Source organism: Coturnix japonica, unplaced genomic scaffold (assembly GCF_054131305.1).
Source record: "Coturnix japonica strain WE unplaced genomic scaffold, WE-NBRP24 Scf040, whole genome shotgun sequence".
Taxonomy (NCBI): domain Eukaryota; kingdom Metazoa; phylum Chordata; class Aves; order Galliformes; family Phasianidae; genus Coturnix; species Coturnix japonica.
Window position 1 is genome coordinate 3,350,231 of NW_028188943.1, and position 21,535 is coordinate 3,371,765.

Sequence of the window (21,535 nt, forward strand, 5' to 3'; positions counted from 1 at the left end):
CCTGAGCCCTGCAGCCTCAGCTCTGCTCCACAGCCCACATGTCACAATGGCCGTTCAATTCTGATGCAATTCTTGGATGACCTCAGCCCCGTGAGGTGTGATGGCATCACAGAGGGTGGCACGGAACGGCCATTGTGACACATTGGCTGTGGATCAGAGCTGAGGCTGTGGGGCTCAGGCCGAGCTCAGTGCGAACCGGTGAGGTGAGCAGGGAGGAAGGGGCTCAGCCTCGTCCCGCTTCTCCATAGGTTGGCACGCAGAGGACGAAGCCCAGCAGTGATGGGACAGACACTCTGCACTTGGTTGAGGTCGACGCGCGGCTTGGGAGAGCCAGGTGAGAGCCAAGTATCCCTGCATCCACGGCCTGCGGCCCTGCCCCTCAGCTGGCACAGCCGGCACAGAGCAGCCCCTGGGACAGCCCCCGGGGGCACCTGGCCCTGCAAGGCGCTCACTGCTGTTACTCTCTCCTCTCCAGCATGCGTGCTCTGTGGCCTACAGGATGAAGACTCGGACATCCTTGGCCGCAGAAAGAGGATTCGTAGACTGTATTACCATGAATTTTGTGCGGTGAGTTCCCTTGAGTCTCCTGCCACCTTCCTCCCATCAGTGATTCCCTCCTTTCTGCCCTAACTCGACCGTGCTCTTTCCTCCTGTACAGAGATTTGCCAGCGGTCTTTGTGAAAACGCGCAAGATAATCATGAGGCACGTTTTTGCTTTGAAGACCTGATACGCACAGTGATGGAGGCAAAGCAGACGGTGAGCACTGGACCGGAACAGGGAGCTTGGTGCCAGTAGAGCTCAGCCTGGTCCCCAGAAAGCAATCCCAGCCCCTCCTCCCAGCTCCAGGAGAAATCCCTGCTCTTGCAGACCAGCCCTGTTCACAAGGCAGCTCTGCAGAGTGCCACCCAGCCCTGCCCGCATCCTAAGCCCTGCCCAGAGGTGCGGGGCCCACTGCGTAGGCCCTGAGCCTGCAGCTGATGGGGGCTGCTCTGCTCTTTCCAGTTCTGCTTCGTCTGTGGCAGTTTGGGGGCCAGCATCACCTGCGCAGAGCCGGGATGTGAGAGGAGCTTCCATCTCCCCTGCGCCTACGAGGGCCAGTGTGTCACCCAGTACTTGGGGGAGTTTAGGTAAGAGCTGCCAGGTGTGTCCTGTGGGCCTCCAACCCTGCTGTCAGCACCAGCCAAAGCAGCAAGGAACGCGCTGTGACACCTCCCAGCAGCCTGACAGAGCCAGAGCCAAGGCCTGGGGCTCCTTCCCATTCCTCTGCCCTCCTGGCAGCCCTTCTCACCTCGCCCATCCCTTCCATCTTCCCCCAGGTCCTTCTGCAGGGAGCACAGCCCACAGCAGGCAGTGCAGGCAGCACCGGAGCCGGACACGACCTGTGTCATCTGCATGGAGCCTGTAGGTGACAGCAGGTCGTACAGCACCATGTCATGCCCAGCCTGCCAGCACGCCTGGTTCCACCGGGCCTGCATCCAGGTAGGAGCCCTCCCCTCGCCCTGCGGGCACCGCAGGCGCTCAGCAGAACCAGGCCCGGCTCACACCCACACTGCTTGTGTTTCTGCTGCAGAGAATGGCCTTGAGCTCTGGGATTCTCAACTTCCACTGCCCCCACTGCAGAGACATAATGATGTTTCTTCGAGACTTGCTGACTGTGGGGATCCATATCCCAGACAGGTTGGTGTCTTTCATCCAGCTCTTGAGATGTGAGGGCACATGAGCTGTGCCTGCCCAAGGACTGCCCCGCAAGGCCTGGCCCTTGGCAGCCGTTAACATGGGCCTCAGTGTCATTGGGAAGCAGGGATAAGGTGGATGGGGATGGATTTCATGGGTTAGTTTTAGTTCTGGGTCAGTGAGCGCTCATCACATTCCCTCCCTTCTCTGGCAGTGTTGAAGAATGGGAGGAGAACAACGCCTATGAAGCACTGGCAGTTTGGTATCGACGGTGCCATGCCAGAAACTGCCTTTACCCCTATGGCAGATTGCGGTCAGGAGAGGGGTGAGTGTCCTCAGCTGCCCTCTGGGGCTCTACGTGGCATCGCAGCCTCACCACGGGCTGGGGGAGCACAGACTGAGCACCAGAGCTGTGCCGGGCACTCCCTGGCTCACGGCACTTTGTCCTCACGGCCACAACCTGTTGCTTTCCACAGGCCCTGGCAGCTGCTCCTCTGCAGCTCCTGTGCTGCACGAGGCACACACCGCCGTTGCTCCTACCTGATTGATAGCAGAACCGAATGGGAGTGCAACGCCTGTGCTGGAGAGGGCACCTGTAAGAGGCAAACAGCCGCGTGCTGCTGGGCTGGGGCCAGGCCAGGCCTGGCAGCGGCTGCTCAGAGCGGCCCTGCTCAAATCCCTCCAGCCCGGGATAAACGGGAGCCAGTTCCACCCCATGGCTGGAATTCCATCCTGCTCACCTTCCTGCCTTCCCTTACAGCCTCCAGCACCAGCTCAGCTCTTGCTGGCCTCGGCACCACCAGCCAGCAGGGACTGCAGCCATCTCAGAGCTCCCTGACACCCGAGAGCAGCAGCTCCGACACCACCAGCGAGCATGGACTGCAGGCAACCGAAAGCTCTTTGACAACAGAGAGCAGCAGCTCCATCACCACCAGACAGGCACCATCGGAGCCAGCTATCCAGTCTTGTGTGCCTGAGAGCAGCGGCCTGTCCATCCAGCGCAGGACGGACCGCAGGAGAGGCATGCCACATCTACAGAGGGATGAAAACACCTTTAATGAGTCAAGAAGACACCGTAGAAGAATCCATAATGCTGCCCCAATTGCTGAGAGCAGCAGCTCAGACTCTGCCAGCCAGGGGACCTCTCGGTCCTCGAGGAGCTGCCCTGCACTGGGATACAACCTCAGGTGCAGGCAGGGACTGCGGGCCCAGACAAGAAGCCGCTCTCCATTGCGGCACTGGGCCCCAGAATCTCTGAGCCGGCCCCAGAGACACCTTGGGAGCAGGCAGACAGCAAGCCCAGGTGCTCAGAGCTGCAGCTACACCACACCGGCAGCACCAGGGTCCTCCAGGGCTTCCAGAACAGCCGACGGAAGCCCATCCAGACATCCAGCGCGGGCCCGGACTCGAAGCCGCTCGCCTCTCCATCGTCGGGCTGCAGAGACCGGCAGCCAGCCCCGAAGACGCCGCACGAGCCGGTCCAGGCGGCGAGGGCCAGCCCAGGGCCGGAGCCGCTCCCGGGTAACACGTCGGGCCCGGCACATCACCAGCCAGCCCTAGTGATGCCGCAGGAGTATTATTTATATAGTTTATTTTATGATATAATAATATTTATTTATTTATTATTATTATACATATGTTTATTATATCCCTTAATAAATTTCCCCACCCTATTTCTGTGTCATGTTTGGCTTTGTTATAAATCACTCGCAATGTCAATAGTACCATGCAGTGTAAAGGCCGGGGCTGCTCCAGGCACTGCTGCACACTGTGTGCGATAAGCAAAACCCATGGCAAAAAGCACTCTGTGATAGACAGTTAGCAATGTTTCAGCTGTTCCTGTATATCAGTTAACATCACCAGCTGGCCCTACTGATGTCATAGGAGCAGTATGTACAATTTCTCCTTCCTATCCAATGTCATCTGAATCCATCCCAATAAAACTTAATTCCAGGTGCCAATTAAATCGCTATGTGGCAAAAAAAAACCCTGGAACTCCTGCACTTCCACCAGCCTCTCATCCACATATTTATGAGATGGGTTTTCTTGTTCCTCTTACAAGGCAAGAGGATGCAATTGCCAGTCTGCCTTGGATTGAAGCGATAGCTGATGCTGCGCAGAAGAAAGGAATGCTCTCTCATAGAATGTCACATCATAATTTTGAGTAATCCCTGCAGAGATGAACTACATCAGTCTAAGTGAAAAAGAGCTTCCAGGCAACTTACAAGAGTGGGAAAATGGTTGTTTGGGTCAGAGAGGTCGAATTCTGAGAATCTGAGAGGTGAACTCTTATGAACGGTAAAGTCTGGGAGAGGAAGATTAAAATTAAGCAAGGGTGGGGCTTTTGTTGTGTTCATGTGCTGAGCTTCCAATATAACCGTGCTCCAAGAAGAATGATAGAATAAACCAAGGGAATGGGTGTTGTAATCAATGACTGTTGTGACAGTCCACCGATAAGTATTAAATTGCAGTCATTGTTCTGGATATTTGTTCAAAGCTTTGCTAAGCTCTTTTCCTTCTCAGTCTTTGCCCAGTGACCTTCATTTAGCCTCCTTAACAGGCATGGCTGGGACAGCCAGGCATACATCCCCTAACTGGTAAAGATAAATAGATTCATAGAATTGTTGGGTCTGAATTGCATCCACAGCATGTGTGCTCTGAGGATATACTCTTTAGCTCAGGCAGAAGTTATGGGCTTGAATTTTTGGGTGAAATTCTTTGGCCTAAGCCATGTGACGAGCCAGCCTCAGCTATCTAATACACACTTCTGGCTTTAAAATCCACGAATCCATGAAAGAAAAGCCATCTGTTTTATGCTTTGTTATGTTTTGTTTTTTTCCTGCAAGCCTGCTATCTCTCCAGGCTACCTATACTCAGCTTTCAGCATCTTCAAGCTTAAAGAGTCTTAGTGATTACCATTCTACCATTTTGCACCTCCCAGGCTTTTGCATGGAGGCCTCCAGAGACTGGAGCGAAACAAAGTTTAGTTGTCATTCCAGTTCACCAGTCAAACTGTAGGCTGGCTGACTGCAATGGTATCGTCATCAGCACAGAATGACAGAGCTGGTTCTTGAGAATGAGCTGGAGACTGGTGACACTGCTCAGTAGAAATGGCATCGGAAAGCTGAGAGGTCTTAACAGCAGTCTTACCCTTCAGCTTCTTCCATTTTCATTCCTATATTGTGCTTTCAATTAATCAGGCTTCTGGTCCATCAGCACCTTAAGAATAATCCTGCTATCCATGCTCTGTATCTCCTTCTCAATAACTTAAAGATGGATTCTTACTTAAACTGGTGCCATTTCATTGCCTGCAGTGGGGTCACTTGGAATTGCCATAGGTCCATGGGGAGGAACACTGTCCACTTTACGTAGTCCCCATTTCACCCTCACAAAAGCTCATTTGTTTTTATTTTTCCAGGCTCTAATTGAACCGAGCCATAGTTTCCGCTACCTCTGGAATCAATATTTTCTCTGTCTTCTGACACTTCTTTTTTTTATTTTATTTTTACATGCGGTCTCCAAAAGGGTATAATTTACTGTTAATACCATGCAATCAAAGACAATGGCAGGATCCCTGAGAGCAGAGCAATCCTGGCTTCCTAATCATGGCCCTCAGGCTCCACAGAAGAATTACAATCCTGCTCAAGGAACAGAGAATGCTTTCTCTTGTGAGCACAGCTTAGTATTTTAAAGCAGGAAAATCTATGTCTCTCTTTGCTCAGAAGGACATGGCTTCAAGTTGAATCACCCCTTGGGAAGTAAGAAATGAAGATTCTCTGGTTGGGAAAAACAGGATGAGTGCAAAATAGCCCATACTGCATTACTACATGTCCTTTGTGTTAGAAAGGGTACCTGTAAGCATGCAAGGCCACTTCCAGCCCTGTTTGGTGACTGCACTGAGGTTCTGCCTTGCTGGGAGCTGATGCAGCAGGCTAAATTCATGGCTCTGTCTGCTGAATAATTGCTATTCCCAGCAGAGTAATAATGCCAAAGGGGTTCCTGCTGCATTTCCACACTCAGGAGATCAGTGCCATGTAACACCTCTGACTTCTGGGGAACAATAGTGCTGCCCTAGGACCTAAATAAACAGAGCTCATAGTTACAAACTCATGCTTTAAGATGTCCCTAAAACACACAGGTATTCATGTGGGCTTTTACTGGCTGTGGAAAGCTTTCAGTTTTGGTGAAAGGAATCTGGATATGCTGTAGCAGTGATGCATTTCTTTCTGAACTGTTCTCTCTTGAACCCTGTCATCCCCTGCTCGCTATGGCTTTGCTGGAAAACAATTGCCTTCACTAAATAAAATAAAAATGACCAGAACGTGTCAAGTGAGAAGCAATAAGCAAAGCAGCCAGAAACAAAAGACTACAGAGAAAGGGTAGGAAGTATTCCTTACTTTCTACAAGCATAAAGAGATGTAACCTGCTGCTGCAGCAACAGTTATCCCACCAGTTATGGAGAGTACCAATGATGGTTCTTTTAAAGGTTGAGACCAAGTGGAACAACACTATGGCACAGCATCGGGGTGGTTTGCACCCAGAAATGATGGCAGCCATGTCAAAGGGCTCCTCCTCTCGAGCTGCCTGTAATTATCCCTCTGCCAGGGGAGGCCAGTTTGGGTGGGATGACCAGTGAAAGCTGCTATGTGCTCCAGAGCAAGGCTCTGAGCTCTGCACACATCAAGCAGCCCTTACACATCTCACCCAATAACTAGCAGGAATCTGTGATCTGTCCCTCCTTGCCAATGGCTGTCAATGAAGATGAGAGAGTTACTTTCCCTCATCTTTCTGTTCCCATCCCAAGCTCCATCTCAAGAATTCCTTTTGCAATGGATTCTTGAGAATCAGGGGAATATAGCAATAGAAAGGTCACTCAGCACATGCTCTGTTTATGGCATGATTCCCTATAGATTTGCTGCAGACTGTCCAAGAAGAGCTGGTATCGTGCACGCTGGTATTGAGAACACAAGAGAGATGTAAATAAATTGCAGAGAATCCAGTAAAGGTGCAGCATAAGTCCATGCAAAAAATCAGAGCTATTGGCTTTGATCTGACTCCCAAGGAATGGAAGAATGTGTCTCTGAGAAGGGCAACCCAGGGAGAGAGGATATTGGTAAGTATATAGTGCATTCAGGAGGAACTGAAGGGGAACAAAGGCATGTCCAACAGTGTGTCTATGTGCTGCAGACAGGCAATTACTCTATAAATCACAGTTAAAGGAGACTTCTGCTAGCCAGCACTAACCACAGTCCCTTACCTTCTGCGAGGATCAGCCACTGTGATTGCAGGCAAAGACAGAGTGCTGGTAAGGCAAACCCAACTATTCAGACAGATAGACAGGCATCAGCACAAACCCTCAGACCACAGGTCCCTGACTGCAGTCGCCTTGAAGGGACAAGTTCTGAAAGTGGCACAGATGAGATGATGGGATACCTGACCTGAAGAGGGTGGCCACAAGGGCATGATGAGGAGCGCTGGCTAAACCACTTATCATGATGGCTTCACTGCTGGTAACAGTCATGCACTATTAGTGCTGAAAGATTTTCCTGCCCTAACGGCTCGGATTTTAAGAATCTATTTAAGTTTGATAGTCTATAGCCCATCACTGGGAGTCTGCTTAAAGATGTGATTGCTCTTCTTTGTATTGGAATTGCTGACAGATCCTTAACTATTATGGTGCTTACCAGCAGTAACCATTTAAATAGAAAGAAGGAGCAGAGCATAAATGACTTGTGCTGTTTGAATTTGATTTACCCAGCTGCAGAAAGAAAGTTCAGTGTACAGATCCTTGCTACACTATCTAGCCTACGAGTCTGCCCTGCTCTTTGTATATCCGTATACTAAAGTTAGAAGGTACATTATCCTGGAGGAAGGACGCTGCATTGATAGGAATTCTGGGGCTGGTTGTTTTTTGAACTGCAATATGTGGCATTGTAATTCTGTCAGTGATTTAAATGCACGGATAGAGTTGGTGACAGCTTAAATGGCTCCAGCCCCCAGCCTTCCCTCACCCCTCCTCCCTGCCTGCAGCTCGTCTAAGGCTGACAAGTTCTGTGCAGGAACAAAGGAGAGTGGGAGAATAGGTGTAGAGACCGGTAATTGTTTCGGGTGGGGTTTTTCTAGCGTTGTTTTAAAATACGGACATAAATGGAGAGATTCCACCTTCTTTTTTTGTGCTCAGGCACAAGAATACTGTGAGAGGCTGACTGCAGGACCGTTTATTGTCCCTGCCCTCTGAAGGAGGAGACTGAAGAGAAGGAGAGGCTGCTAGGACCCTTCTGAAGGCTGAAGGACAAAGCGGGCAGCTCCAAGTGGAGGTGATGAAAATGACCATTGTTTCTCTTCAGATGTTTACAGTGAAGGTTGTCATGTCACAAACACCAGAGGGGCAAAAAGACAAGTTAAGGGCTGGAAAAATGCAGACACTGTGTAGGACGGAGCCCCACTGGGAAATAAGGCATCACAGCATCTTGTTATCACTGCCACCCCTATTAATAATGTCAGTGACTTCAGGTACAACCTCAGCAACTCCAGAACGGTCTGAAAATATCGAGTGATGGACGGAGCAGCATCACACCACTGATTTACATTTGTTAGAAGCAAACATCCACAACTCACTGCCAGTAAATATGTGACGCTGTCATCCCTAACTGGTGGGAATAAAAAATGTATTACCCTGCTCTTTATCATGTGCCCTGACTCTATTTACACTTTCTCTCTCTCATGCATGCTGATATAGATATAATGGAAATGGAAAGGGTAAGGAAAGCATATCCATCAGAGAGAGGAAAAGCCATGTGAAGCAGGTTACATTTGTATGCTGAAGGAGTGGGTTGTAGGTGTGCTTACTGTGGATATTTAGACCTCGGTGCTTCACAAGGTCAGCGTGGTCTACTCCTAGCAGCAGTCAAACACTCAGCTTCTTTGCCTTAGACACACACACTGTATGGAAATATGATGCCTTCTACAAGACAGATAGAAGAGGTCCTTAAGCCTCCCACTGAAAGCAGCAGTGGATTTCCAAAGCCCAGTTTCGTCACATTCAACTTCACCCACTTAAATTCAGCATCTGAAATAGAAACCTTCCCATGCTAGGCTCCCTCTCCAGTAAGTGGAGAAAGAAACACCACCAGAGCGTAAAGCCATTCCTTGACAGCCTCTTGCTTTTACAAGGAACTCAGGGCAATTACATTTCCAGTTGAAATGTCTTAAGTGCCTAACGTTAGGTAGGACCAATCTAGATCAGCATCCTCTGATCTCTACATACAGGTTGCCCTCTCCCCATCGCTTCAGGAAGGTTCTCCGCTGTGGTTAGCCCACAGCATCCAAGCCCACTGCTCATTTGCTGTATATACAAGCAAGTTACTTAACTGCAGGAGCAGTTCTCCATAAACATTCCATAAGGCACATGACAGTTTTCCATCATGGTTCTTCTAAAACACAGGTTCTCGGGTAGGTTAGCTCTCTGGAAGGGGTCACTACTGTTGAACAGCTCTGTGTGGGGAAGGGTTGGTAGCTTAAGGACTTGTGCCCTTATTGCAGGGACAGGAAATGGTGGGAGGAAGCCTTCCAAAGCTCAGCTGCATGCCTGCAGTGGCTGGAGACACTTGGCAGTAGCAGATCATATGAGGAGGCTCAAGATTGGAGCACAGAGCTGCTGCTATATTCCACTTCAGCATGGCCAGGCCTGAATTACAGACTGCTGCATGGAGCCATGACTATGGGGCAAGAATAGAATAGAGAAGATGATCTGCCTAACCACCTTAATGAAAAGACTGGAATCGCTGCCACTCCCAGCTGCTCATTTCAAATGACAATGTTTTCATTAGAGCTAAGAAAGAATGGGAAGGAGAAGGAGTGTTGTGTGAAGCCTGTGCTGGCCTTTGCACCTGCTGCTGGGGGTGGTGATCAACAACACCAGCTGGTGACTCTTTGGATAAGAAAAGAAATAGAGCGTTCCGGGGGAATGCAATGTGAACAAGAGCAAGCAGAGCACTCAGTGCAGGAAAAACAGCTGGCGAGGGACACAGGCTGTCAAGGCACAAATTGCAGTCAAAGCCAATTAGAATTTCCTCCTAATTCCCAGGAAGTTCACTCCATCACTCCAGCTTCCCTCAACGCTCCTTCATGGCCTCCCACCATCCTGCTTTTGGTGATGCAAGATTTGGCACCTTTGGCACTGAGATCCTGGGGGACAAGCTGTCCCTTGCTCTGGAATGGGCTGAGGAGAGATGAGTGGACTCTGTCATGCATTGCAAGTTTTCAAACTTGGAGCTTCATGCAAGTTTTGGAACTTAGGAACTTGTATCCTGAGAAACCAGCCCACAGAGCAGAGAACTGTGGATGGTCCTGTCCTGCAGACCCATCCTGCAGACCCATCCTGCCATGGCAGCCCCAGGCTCCCAACCAGCTCATTAAAACATTTCACATGTTCACAGCTCCACCTGCCGTGTCACAGGAGGGTCCCGTGATCCAGCAGAGCTCAGATGACTTCAGTCAGCCCTGCCTTGAGGTTTCCTGCCTTTCAGTCCTGCACCACACAGATGATGCAAATCTAGTTCTTCCCTGCACACCCTCAGGTGTCCTAGAAGTCACTTTATGTTGATAAAAGTCAGTCCTCTGCAGCCAAACCCCATGGTGTGCTGTTTGCTGCACACCCATACCAGTGTATTCACAGTGTATTCATTCACATGAGCAGAGACAATGAGATTTTATTCTCCCTTTGATTTGAGATACTAATTAAACTTATTTTGTCCAGATACCAGTTGCATTCCAAGCCTTCTGTCATTCTCTCCTAAAGACCATTTTGTTTCTTGAGGGCAACAAGGTGAGACAGAAGCAGGCAGTGAGAAAAGATCATTAGCTCGGGAACGAACCCTGGCTCTGACACTGACCTACTCCCTGTGACTCTGAGCATCTTACTTTGCCATGCGTGACAAACACCAATTAATTTGCTGCATACGCCACTAAGAAGTTGTTAGCATATAATGTGATGAGAAATGGGATGCAAGAACTTGGGAAAAAATAAGCTGGGAGGTCAGACCTGGGCTGGAGTGCCTACGTGTAGCCATAGGAGTGTATTTAACTGAGTGATAACTCAGACTTTGAAAGAAAAAAAAGTGAGTTTAAAAATTTAAATCAAGAAATAATTGTGCAGCCTTTAGCTCTAGATAATGGCAGCGTGAGAAGAGGGATAATTAAATGATTGATATGATTTCAGAAAGAAAACACACTTTCTCTGGGCATGCACAAGGTTATCTGTGTCATTTAATTACCCTGCATGCAGGAGAGGAATTCTCCGCTGTTATCTCTTGATCCCAGTCCTGTGATGTCTGCTGGGGGTTAGTTTTTGTTTTTGTTTTTAGAGCTAGGGGTTTTTTTTTCTTCCATAGGGATTGCTAAGAGCTGAAGAGGCTGCCAAAGAAGTGAAGACAAATATCTTTGCAGGTTCTTTAAAATGGTGCTAACTGGAGAAGGTTTTGTACCGGTTGTTTTGTGCAGGGTGTGCTGATGAGGCTGCTGCCGTGGTTCCTTTCCTGCCGTGGGGAAGCAATGTTTTGCTATTTCAGCATTGCAGTGAATCCAATCTCCATGACACAAGTGAACGTATGCCCTTCTCCTGCCTAATAACACTGCTTCAGCCATTGCTATACTTCTTACTCTTACTTCTTTACTCTTTACTTTTCCTCTTTTCCTGGTCCCCATCCCTGAAGAGTGATCTGTGCTCCCCTCTGGAAACAAGCTCCACTCCTTCCTGCAGTTGCACTTCACTTCCTGTTTTCCTTCTGTCTGGTTTTCATTTGATTTTTTCTGGACTCCCAATACTTAGGCAGCTCTCCCCGTTTACAGTAGTCTCTGAGGAGAGAAGTGGCCACACAGAGAGCTGAGGAAAGGGCTCTAACATGCAGGGCCAGGACCATGGCAAAGGCAGCAGCCTTCCAGTGAGGTACATCAGTATTCTGAATAGTCCCAGCCAGGTCAGAACGGCTTCCTTGCTGCCAGTCTCAGCAGCCATGCCAGTGGATACCTCAGCCATGAAGATGCAGCTCTCTTCTGTCTCCCCTGTGCATCTTCTCTGCTGTAGGGTGGCATGGAGTGATAGAAACCTGTCCTAATAGTATCTGCTTTATCCGAAATTCCCACTAGCCTATATTTAAACATAGGGGAGATAGGTTGCTCAGGAGAGCTGCAAAAGTGGAAGTCTCTGCTCTATCCTTGATTGCAAGTTCGGTCTTTCTAAAGCACATCTCAAGCTGTGCATGCTACAAGTCTGCACTTCTACTGAAGATGTCAAGTAGCAATATAAATCACGAGAGCGATGAGTCTATATGTAGTAGACAGGCATGTATAGGGGAAAACAGCGTGAAAGAAAGAAAGAAGATAGATAGATGTGTGCTTTAGAAATGTTTCTCAGAAGCCTTTGACGGTGCTCTTCTATCCTTGTCAAGAAAAACAAGAAAAAGTCTGAAAGCTCATATATAAAATACTCCATCTTCATCTTAAAACTCATCTCTGTATCTTTCAATTAGGTCTCATACAAGACTCAAAGGTGCGGTTTATTTTTGTACCAGCTGACACTGATGCTCCAGCCATTGAAACAAGCCTCAGAAACCAAAGGTTACTTTGGCAAAGCCTCATTCACACTAAAGAGAGCTGGAGATCTGTCTCAAAGCAACAATCTTCATAAGCTGTTCCAAATATCAAGGCAGTTCTGACTCAGAAGTAGCATGGAACAGGGTTGTTCAGCTCAAGTTGTCAATCTGTTCTCTTTTTGAAAAGGTTTTTTGACGTCAGATCTTGTTCACAACAATCTTATGCCAATAGAGCAACAATAATTCAGTTCTGCTGGACCTGGACACTAAGGCTTTGAAGAATGGCAGTACCAGAAGCAATACTCAACATCAGAAGAATAGATGTGATGCTATATGGCACGCGTTCATTCTGGAAGCTCTCCCTTCAGTCATCAAATGACTGTGTTTGGTGACAAATTTCAGTCAGGTTACTGTACTGGTTATCATCCTCACCTGGCTGCAGCCACTCTACCTTAACACGTTATGCTGAAAGCTGCAGTGGCTCAGAAGCTGATTCACAAGCACATCAAGCACTCATGCCTTGGAGGCAGCAATGTCAGAAGAATGGAGGGAAGCCAAGGGAGATAACCACTTAGAACTGTCTGATCTTAATCTAGCAACACAATTCTGTCACAGCCTTCAGGAAAACTTCCTTGCTGACTTCCTTCAGGCCTGGGACAACCTCCCTTACACCAGAAGACAGCTGTGATGTCTCAGAACTATAGAATGGTTTAGGTTGGAAGGGACCTTGAAGATCATCTGCTTCCAACCCCTCTGTTGTGGGCTGGGTTGCAAGCTCTCAAAAGACCTTGCATATGCAGAACTGCTAAGAAATATTTAATGAAGAGTGGGGCAGCCCCAGTGCACTGGACTTGGTATCTGCAGCAAGACTGTGCTTTTCTCTAGAAAGGAATAACCTTAATGACTGAATAATGAAAGAAAAACAGTCACACTGTGGTTTTAGCAAAGGCACGTGGCAAGCCAGTAGCAGAGATGGAGTTAAAATTCAAGCCTCCTAAGTGCGAGTTCTATCCATTAGAACACTCTGCCTGTAATCTAAGTGTAGTGCAAACATCCCGTTGATAAGCTTTTTACAACAGCGATGACAAAGTGGAAAAAATAATCTCTTGGATATGCTGCTTTGTGGCCGGGAGAGGATTCTGTTGTAGTTTTGTTTTTTTAGCCAGTAAGATTAGGCTGCCTCCTCTGGAATAAGAAAATAGAAAAAGAGGGCAAATCATGCAGTCTGTCCACATACCAGACACTGCATTTGACATCCCTGCCCCATTTCTGGGCCTATGACAATCAGGATGCGCATGGGATGCATGACGAGAGGCAGGCATGGGAGTGTGCATCATGATGGGGACTCTTCATGACTTAGCACTGCAGCTCAGGCTCTTGATGGAGAACAGTACAAGTCTGAGGGGCAATGATTCTGGCAAAGCAGTCCCAGTGTAAATGTGACAGAGAAGTCCTACAGGGCTATAAAAGAAATGTCAGTGCGGAGCCTTCCCCCATCCCGGCAATCCTGACAAGAGATCAGTGGCTACCCCTTCCCTTTCCACTCTGAAAGCATGAAATGACAGACCAAGGTCAAGTATTTTGTAGAGTGAAACGAGCTTGTGGGATTATTTTGAAAATTCACCCAAGAACACAATTTGTGAACATTCCAGGGGTGACATCTGCAGATAAAATCATCATCTGCCCTGAAGAACAGCAGTCAAGACAAGGATTTTAAAGGAAGCATATATAAGCTACACAGGCACATTTCACTGCCGTGAGATCCTGGTTTCCAGTCCACATGTTCCCAAGGGGTATTTATTTTTTTTAAAAGAACAGTTAGTCAAAGCTGGGAGCCCGCAGAAAAGGGGAGGAAATGGGAAATACAATCATCTCTCTCTCTTCAGCAATTGCTTGTAGTCACGAGGATAAACAAAGTCCTGAACACTGAAGGACAGGAAGACCCAGAAAAACAACACTGCAAAAAGTCGTCACCCCCAGCCTCAGCTGAGATGAGGGATTTCAGCAGAGGGTTTGGAAAAGCAGAGCAACATTCAAGTATGCACCCCAAAATCAGCACAACACCTGATCCTCTCTCCTTGCAGACTCTGGTGAAAAGCTTGAGCTCTATGGCAAGTCACAGACGTGCCACCAAGCAGCAGATCCGCAGAGGCGGTGCACTGCAAGTGGCAGGAAATGCAGGTTTGACGGCAGCAGCATCACGGGGAGCCCAGGCAAGTCGCACACACAACACGTGCCACCCGGCCTTTGTTCAGCACAGAGCTTTAGAGACAACACACAGGCGGGATCGGCCTAAAGAGCCCCAGTGGGATGAGTGCATCACAGACAAGGCTCCTGGAGGAGGCCGAGGCGCTCACCACAGAGCATGGCGTCTCGCTGCTTCACAGCACGTTTCTGAGTCTCCAAGATGCTGAAGGAAGGGAAAGGAGAAACAGCAAAATATTTTGTGCAAATGTGGAGATGGAGAGGCTGTAAACATGTCTCAGCTCCAGCCCAGCTTCTTCTGCTCCCTTCTCTGGCGTGCCCGTGACACACATCTCCATGCCATTGGCAAGCTGAGGGAGGCTGCGACCACCCCCCCCACTGCCAGCACTTACTCACTGAGGCTTGCAGAGTCAGCAGCGCTAAGCAAGCAGCTAGAGAAGAGCATGTGACACTGAAATGAAAGTTAATTTGCTGCAATGTTATATTTTACCAGTAGAAAATAACAGAGCAAGGCCCCAGCTTTGGGACTATTACCCACAGCCCCCTGCGCGTGACAGCCGTGACAAAGTGTCAGCTTCCATGGGCTGTATGAAAGTGACACTTGCCGTGCTAAATGCTGATTAGAATTAAAATGGAAACGACATCATGTGTGCATTACTCTGCCATTAATCTTGATGCCCTGCGTTCCACATTGACAGCGGGCTCCTGCGGGGGGAGCCTGAAGGGACACGGGGTGGTGGGGGTTCTTTTTTACACTTGTTATAGACAGAAATGTGCTTCTGAACACAAGTGTAGCACAGTGAATTACAAGGCTCTTCCTATCTCAGGGGGAAGACAAGATCTTTGTACTGCCACTGGGACACTGAGAGTCTTCACAAAGCACTCCCATGGCCATGTGTGTGTGTAGTACATTGTTATGGAGCTCGATGTGATGTTACTGTGAGTTTATTCAAATATTTGATGTGGGTGCCTGCAGATCATGTACCTACCTTATGCTGCTGCTGGCTGTACCATAATTGTTTGCACAAGTGATGTTCACAAACACGGCACGGTTAATTAGAATCTGAGACCCGAGAGATCTGATTCTTCCTAACTTCAGTGGAGTGGCTGCCAGGAGGAGTTCATCTTCAGGAGAAGGTATGCATTAAATAGAGCGTTGTTCCAAGCCTATGGGAGGGCTGACTCATATTAAGCATCCTTGGGTCCCTGGGGAATGCAACACCAATTACATGAGCCTTTTTGACAGTGCTCACCCACTGACTTCAAGCTAAGCCCCAAGAGCAAGCCAAGGGCGGATCCTCTCTCCTCTGGTCTACTTCCTTGTTGAACATGGCTGGAAGTCCCTTTCCTGTGACATCATCATACAAAAATCATCTGTAGAGGGACAGATATTTTAAAAGCTTACTAACTCTTTAGTGAGGAGGTTACCTGTCACCCACTACTAAACTGGAGTATCTAGAATTCATTCTGACTTAGACGAAAGCCTTTGTCTGATCTGTCTTGAAAAGTCAAATACCCTTTCTCTTCCTGCAGAACCTCAGTGCAGGATGAAGAGTGGAAAACACTGAAGCTATTTCTGATTCTCTTGACATCACTGAATCTTCCAGTCTTACACTGCTGACAAAACCTTACTTTTCAAAAACAAAGAAAAAAACCAACCCCCCCCCCAAAAAAACACAGCAAGGGCTTAAACAAACAGAAAACTCAGCCATTCTTTCCCCCTTTCCTCAGCACAAGAGCTGCTTATGCAGCAAAAGGCAATGACAAACCTAATGCACTGCTAATGCATGAAGGAGAACTACAGCTGTAGTGTGAAGAGCTGTGCCCCTATGGCTGTGCAGAAATGTGCTGCAGAACTTTTAACTCATGTAAGCAGAATCCACGTGGGAGGGCTCCTCCAGCCCTGAGGTGCTGTGTCACACCCCAATAGCTCTACTGCACCCCAGCAGAACATGCTGAGGTGGCTGTGGAAACCCCAATTCCCCTTGCCAGCACATCAGATTTAGGAATATATTTGGTCCATGCTCTACTTTGCTTACTCCTGTACATGCAGATGGTTGAGATGCTTAGGTAGAAACTCACCCAATCATGACTGAATTCAAGAATTAAGTATATAAAATTATCAGAGGAAGCTCTATTAAAACTTCCAGGACTCGCCTTGGCTCAGCCCTATGCCCCTGGTCTCTCTTCCATCCATAGAAATATTCCCACCCCGGCTCCAGGCATGATGGATTGCTCCCCTCTCCCTTATCTCATTGCTACAACACTAAGACATAACGTGGGGCTCGGAGGGGAGGGAAGAAGATGCCTGTAGTGCCTGTAAAGTTGAAGATAATGTTTAAGCTTTGTTACACCGATGAGGCTGCATTAAGCTCCTATGACCTTGAGTGAGAGCTGCAGCTTGGGTTCCTCTCCTTAAGACTTTAATAAAGTGAAAAATTGTTTCAATACAAAATGTGATATTGGGACATTGTTCGTGAATATATTGAGCTTAAGTCAAATATTCTGTGTCCTCAAATCCGACTGATTAATAATTAGAACCAGAAATTCTGTCTTAACTCTAATGTGTTTAGGAAAACTGATGGATTTAATTTTTTTATCAGCCAAAAGTAAGAAAATGTAGTCTTTCTTAGAGTATCTAATACAACAATGCAGAATAATTAGTTTCTATGAGAACAGGCATAATAGGACAGAGTAATAAATTACTTTCTGTTTTGTATCTGTCCGTCTGATGGAGGAGAGATTTACTATATAGTATAGTGCATGACGTTGTAGGAAATATCAGGCAAGAGAAGAAAACTATAAGGGGATAAGGTATTTCCAGCTGTGTATTATAAGGTAGTGTTTCATCTTGTGACAAGGCTTCAGAGATAGGTCCAAGGAATTATCATGCAAAAAAACAGCCCCCTCTTTGGGTTACAAGTTGTCAAAAAATGTTGGTCCTTAAAGCTCTGATTCTGTGCATCCCATGGCAGCATTCCCACTCATGTCAATAGACCTGTGCACTTACTGGCATTATACCTTTCCCCTTTCTTCTAAGACCCCAACAGATGCCTTAGAAACAGTAATGAACTGAAAGGGGCTGTTATGTGCCTCTCTCATTCAGGCAGTGTTAATCCCTATTTTGCACCAGGATAAGCCAAGGCACAGTGAGACACATTGTGATGGCCATGCCCATGGGACAGGCAGCTGCCGAGCTAACAGACTGAACCCCAAACCCTCTTAATTGAATTTCAAGGATTGATTCACGGATCTCAGGAGGAAGTGGGATCCTTCAGTTGCTACAGCTCTGCTTTACTTGTTTTAAGTTGCAGCTTTACTCTCTTCTCTTCAGCTCCCTTCTATGGAAAGAAACAGAATGAAACCATGGAGGCTGATATCTTCACTGTTCTCTAGGCCTGTCCAAAACAGGCTTGTTGCTGGGCATTATCATCCTGCACTCACTGTCTGCTGCTAGCAGAAAATCTCTGCTGCTTCCATTTGCTCTTGGCTTCAAGGGCATAACTTAGTCTGACAACTTTTACTGCAAGAGAGTTATTCCCGATTTACCTTGCCAAACCACACCAGAATCTGTCCCTCTGGGTTTAATCAATACTTGCACAGAGACCATTTTTAGATCCTAGATTCCTCTCCTCTTCTTCAGAGTTCTTCTGAGGTCAAGAGATGGTGGAAAACACAAGAAATTGCAGAAGTGCCTTCAAGTGGATCCTGTTTGAAGGCGCTGCAGTGGGCTGATGACCTGAAGTACAGTCAGATGAAGGGACCGACCCATTACATTCAAATGCAATACTTCCTGTAACCAATCTGACTCAATTCTTATGGAAGCTCTGAGGGTATCTGCTATTCTCGCTGACTTCTCATGAGCATGGGTCAAGGTATGTTTATTTTTTTCTTGTTGACAGTAGATTGTCTCCAGTTCTTTCTCCTTAGAGCATCTGGGAGCCCTATATGCAGTCAGTGGTGATGCTCAGGAGGTTCTAAAACCAAAGAAGAACAACAGCATCTGTATATCCTTGCTTTCAGACCACAGCACTCCTGCTGTTTTATTTAGAAACAATATGCAAGTAAGAACTTTACCTAGAACAGATATGAAACTGTAGTGGAGCATGGTATCTGTTTTGCAGCACACCAGAGAAAGACAGAAGAGTTTAGGAATAGAAAGAGGAAGAAATGAGCCACCTGATCAAAAACACAGTATGAATCTAAGTAGGCAGATATAAATATTCGAAGCATACCCGTGTATACGCTGCTAAAAGAATTATTACAGATGATTTATTTCTTAGCTGTAAGACATCTACCCTGTAACAGATCACCCTCTACAGATCTGATTTGGCTTCTATTCAGTACAACACAGAATCACTCTGGCATATGACTAATCCTACATTATCACCTCCAGTTATCCCATATTGCACCTCAGTCTTGGTATGCTCCAGACCATTTTCCAGGTCACCTGGGATTTGCAGTTGAAAGGGATGCAGTCACCATAAGCAGCACCAGTAATCAACATCAACAGCATGTTACCTCTGCAAGTAGCCCGCACAGTGATCTAATCACAAGACCTATGTCAAAAAAAGCTATCAATTGCTTTAGAATACCACAAAGAAAAAACAGAATGGGAACATTACCACCTAAGAGTGATTACCAGTGCCAGGTTAGGGTACAGTATGCCCCCAGATTGGATAAATCTGAGTGATGAAATATGTGCCAAGAAGTGCTGTGCAGTCTGGACCCCAAGGAAGATTTCAGACACGCTGCTTCAAACCTAGAGCAAGGTTGTTCTACCAAGAAAGTAAAATACCAAGTAGCAAGTGGCAAATAGAGGAAAGACAATACTTGGCTGGGACACTGGAAGCCCAAGTTAAGTTCTCAGCTCACTCACAGCTTTACTGTAGATGTTAAGGGAGACATTTAGTTCCTGTATACATCAGCTACTCATCTGCAAATTGAGGATGAAGAATCATTTCTTTGCCCTTGCTTTCTGTTTACAGTGTAAGCTCCCAGGGGCTGAGGCTTCCACTTATTGCTGACAACTCTACAGCAGACATGAAATCTTTGCAGAAAACTGTATATAAATGCAGAATATCTTTTTTTTGCAAACAATCTAGCTTGGGCCCAGAACTGCCACATGCTCTGAGCACAGCCCAACAAACTCTTCTGGACTCAGCCACAGGCTCAGTAGCTGAGGCACAGCTTTTTATTAAGACATTTCAGCAGCAGATTGTTCCTGTATATTTGCATAGAGCTGTGCACAGCTAAATGGGACCCCCTTGATACGGATGCACTTGAGAGCGCAGCAGAGCAATTCTGGTGCCAGCTCTGTGAAAGCCAGCTAATATCTGGAAGCAAAAGTATTATTTAAGGATTTTCAGATGTCTGGAGTGTTCTAGCCCACTCTCTCCACAACAGAGATGTGATTACATACATGTAGACTGCTAGCCCTGATCCCAACCAGGGTACCCAGGAAATGTCAAAGTATGGCAGTGTGGAGTCAGGTGTCAGCCCCATGCCCTGCTCTCGCCCCCCTTCTTTTCCAGGAGGCTCCTTTCCAGATCCCTCTCCTTTGGCAGGAGTTGGGAATGGTGCTCAAGTAAGACATGTTTGCAAAGGACCGTGGAGGAGGAAGAAGCTCTGTCTGCACAGAGGATCCAAGAAGACTTGGCCCACCTTCTTCATTACAATGGGCTGCACGAAAAGAAAGGAACCGAAGCTTGAAACACATCTCATGTGAGCACAGGGTTGATCATAAGCATCAAGCCCTCTTTATTCCTCTGCCATGGGAGATGCAAAAACAAAGAAGTGGCTTCTGTGGGTGGGCCTCATTTTTTAACAAGTTACCACGTGGTTCTTGCTCCAAATTTTAGGTGTTTGTCTTTGTAATGTCTATTGCAAACACTGTAATTTTCTAGCAGCCAGGTACATAGGAGGCAAAAGCACTAATAACGTGACATCACTATTTTTCTTCCATAGCAACACCCCCCTACACCCTTTACACAACAGGTTATAAGTCTGTAAAACTCTGCATTTTACAGTGCCATAAAACTCCTCCAGCTGTTATAAATATATCGTTTTAACCACCCGCATTTAAAAAATGAAACAAAAATACCACTGAAAAGTTCAATGCTTTTTCTTCTCTACTTTCAATTGCATTAACTTTTCCCCTGCTGGCCTCCCAGACCCACCGCTGGGCTGGCAGACTTCCATGGCAAGCAGGGGAACATTCAGGATGCACGCAGGCTGTGTGTTGGTACAAAAACATCCATTTTGCTGTGAGAGATGTCCAGTGGTGGTGAACTTTTACTAAAAGGATGCATCTGGCTTGTTTGCCAACACTGCAGGTGTGAACTGTCTGGTTGGATCCAGGGCCATTGGCCAAGGATCTGTGGGGACTGAATCCCTGTGAGTGCAGGAAGGAGGGAGGAGATTGTCACTGGTGTATCTGCATCCTAATTGCAGGCGTAAGGACTGGTGCTGCGACAGCTGGGTATGATTCCACCTCAAGGCCATTCTAAACTTCTCAATGATGCATTATGTCCTTTTGGGGATATTTCCTTTAGTCAGCTACTTGGGCAGCTGGAAGTGGGCAAGACTCCACTGAAGCACAAGGTAAGGGCTGGGGAAGAGGCAGAAGCTCTGCACTGCCAGGATGGAAATGTGATGGTCTTTGAGGTTCTTTTCAACCCAGGCCATTTAATGATTTGGGAGAGCTTGTCCTGGGACAGAGCTGTCACTTGGCCACTCCCCAGTGATGCTTGCATCAAAAGGGTTCTGTATTTCTATTCTGAATTATGTTGGTTCGAGCAGTGTCTATAAAATAGCAAATCAGAGCTGCTCTATGTGAAAGCAGTGGAAGTTTTGCTACCAGTTTGAATTTGGTACAGATACTTCAACAGATGTCCATGGATTTTCTTTCCTGAACCAAGAAAGGGAGCATCTCACCCTCAGCTTGTGCATTCAGTGGAAACAGATGCTAATCATAGTCCTCAACCACCAGTACCTGCCATACTGAGTAAAATACAGTCCCTGTTGTTGCTTCTGCTGAAGCTGAAACACGCCAGAGCAGGGA

The 21,535-nt window shown here is 47.3% G+C and overlaps 2 protein-coding genes across 2 annotated transcripts in view; both read left to right on the forward strand.

The window, feature by feature from the left end:
* Nucleotides 1-190: 190 nt before the first annotated feature.
* On the forward strand, nt 191-3,274 carry LOC146753020 (E3 ubiquitin-protein ligase PHF7-like). Its single transcript, XM_085531112.1, has 10 exons — nt 191-334; nt 476-567; nt 659-757; nt 1,004-1,128; nt 1,318-1,480; nt 1,572-1,678; nt 1,890-2,000; nt 2,152-2,270; nt 2,436-2,522; nt 2,586-3,274. The coding sequence occupies exons 1-10, from the start codon at nt 280-282 to the stop codon at nt 3,233-3,235; spliced, it is 1,608 nt and encodes a 535-aa protein (XP_085387238.1). The 5' UTR covers nt 191-279; the 3' UTR covers nt 3,236-3,274.
* Nucleotides 3,275-13,587: 10,313 nt separating this feature from the next.
* The window catches only part of LOC146753021 (obscurin-like), a 30,612-nt gene continuing 22,664 nt past the window's right edge, over nt 13,588-21,535 (forward strand). Inside the window, exons 1-6 of the mRNA XM_085531067.1 lie at nt 13,588-13,657; nt 14,352-14,480; nt 20,007-20,196; nt 20,646-20,738; nt 20,926-20,953; nt 21,027-21,075. Coding sequence (XP_085387193.1) covers nt 13,588-13,657; nt 14,352-14,480; nt 20,007-20,196; nt 20,646-20,738; nt 20,926-20,953; nt 21,027-21,075 — 559 coding nt within the window. The remainder of the gene's footprint in view (nt 13,658-14,351; nt 14,481-20,006; nt 20,197-20,645; nt 20,739-20,925; nt 20,954-21,026; nt 21,076-21,535) is intronic.

Bases quoted from the DNA above. Each gene is read 5' to 3' on its own strand.
- LOC146753020 (XM_085531112.1), top strand. From the start codon at position 280: ATGGGACAGACACTCTGCACTTGGTTGAGGTCGACGCGCGGCTTGGGA. The intron at 758-1,003 runs GTGAGCACTGGA...TGCTCTTTCCAG, and splicing joins TGATGGAGGCAAAGCAGACG to TTCTGCTTCGTCTGTGGCAG. The intron at 2,523-2,585 runs GCAGCAGCTCCG...CTTTGACAACAG, and splicing joins GAGCTCCCTGACACCCGAGA to AGAGCAGCAGCTCCATCACC.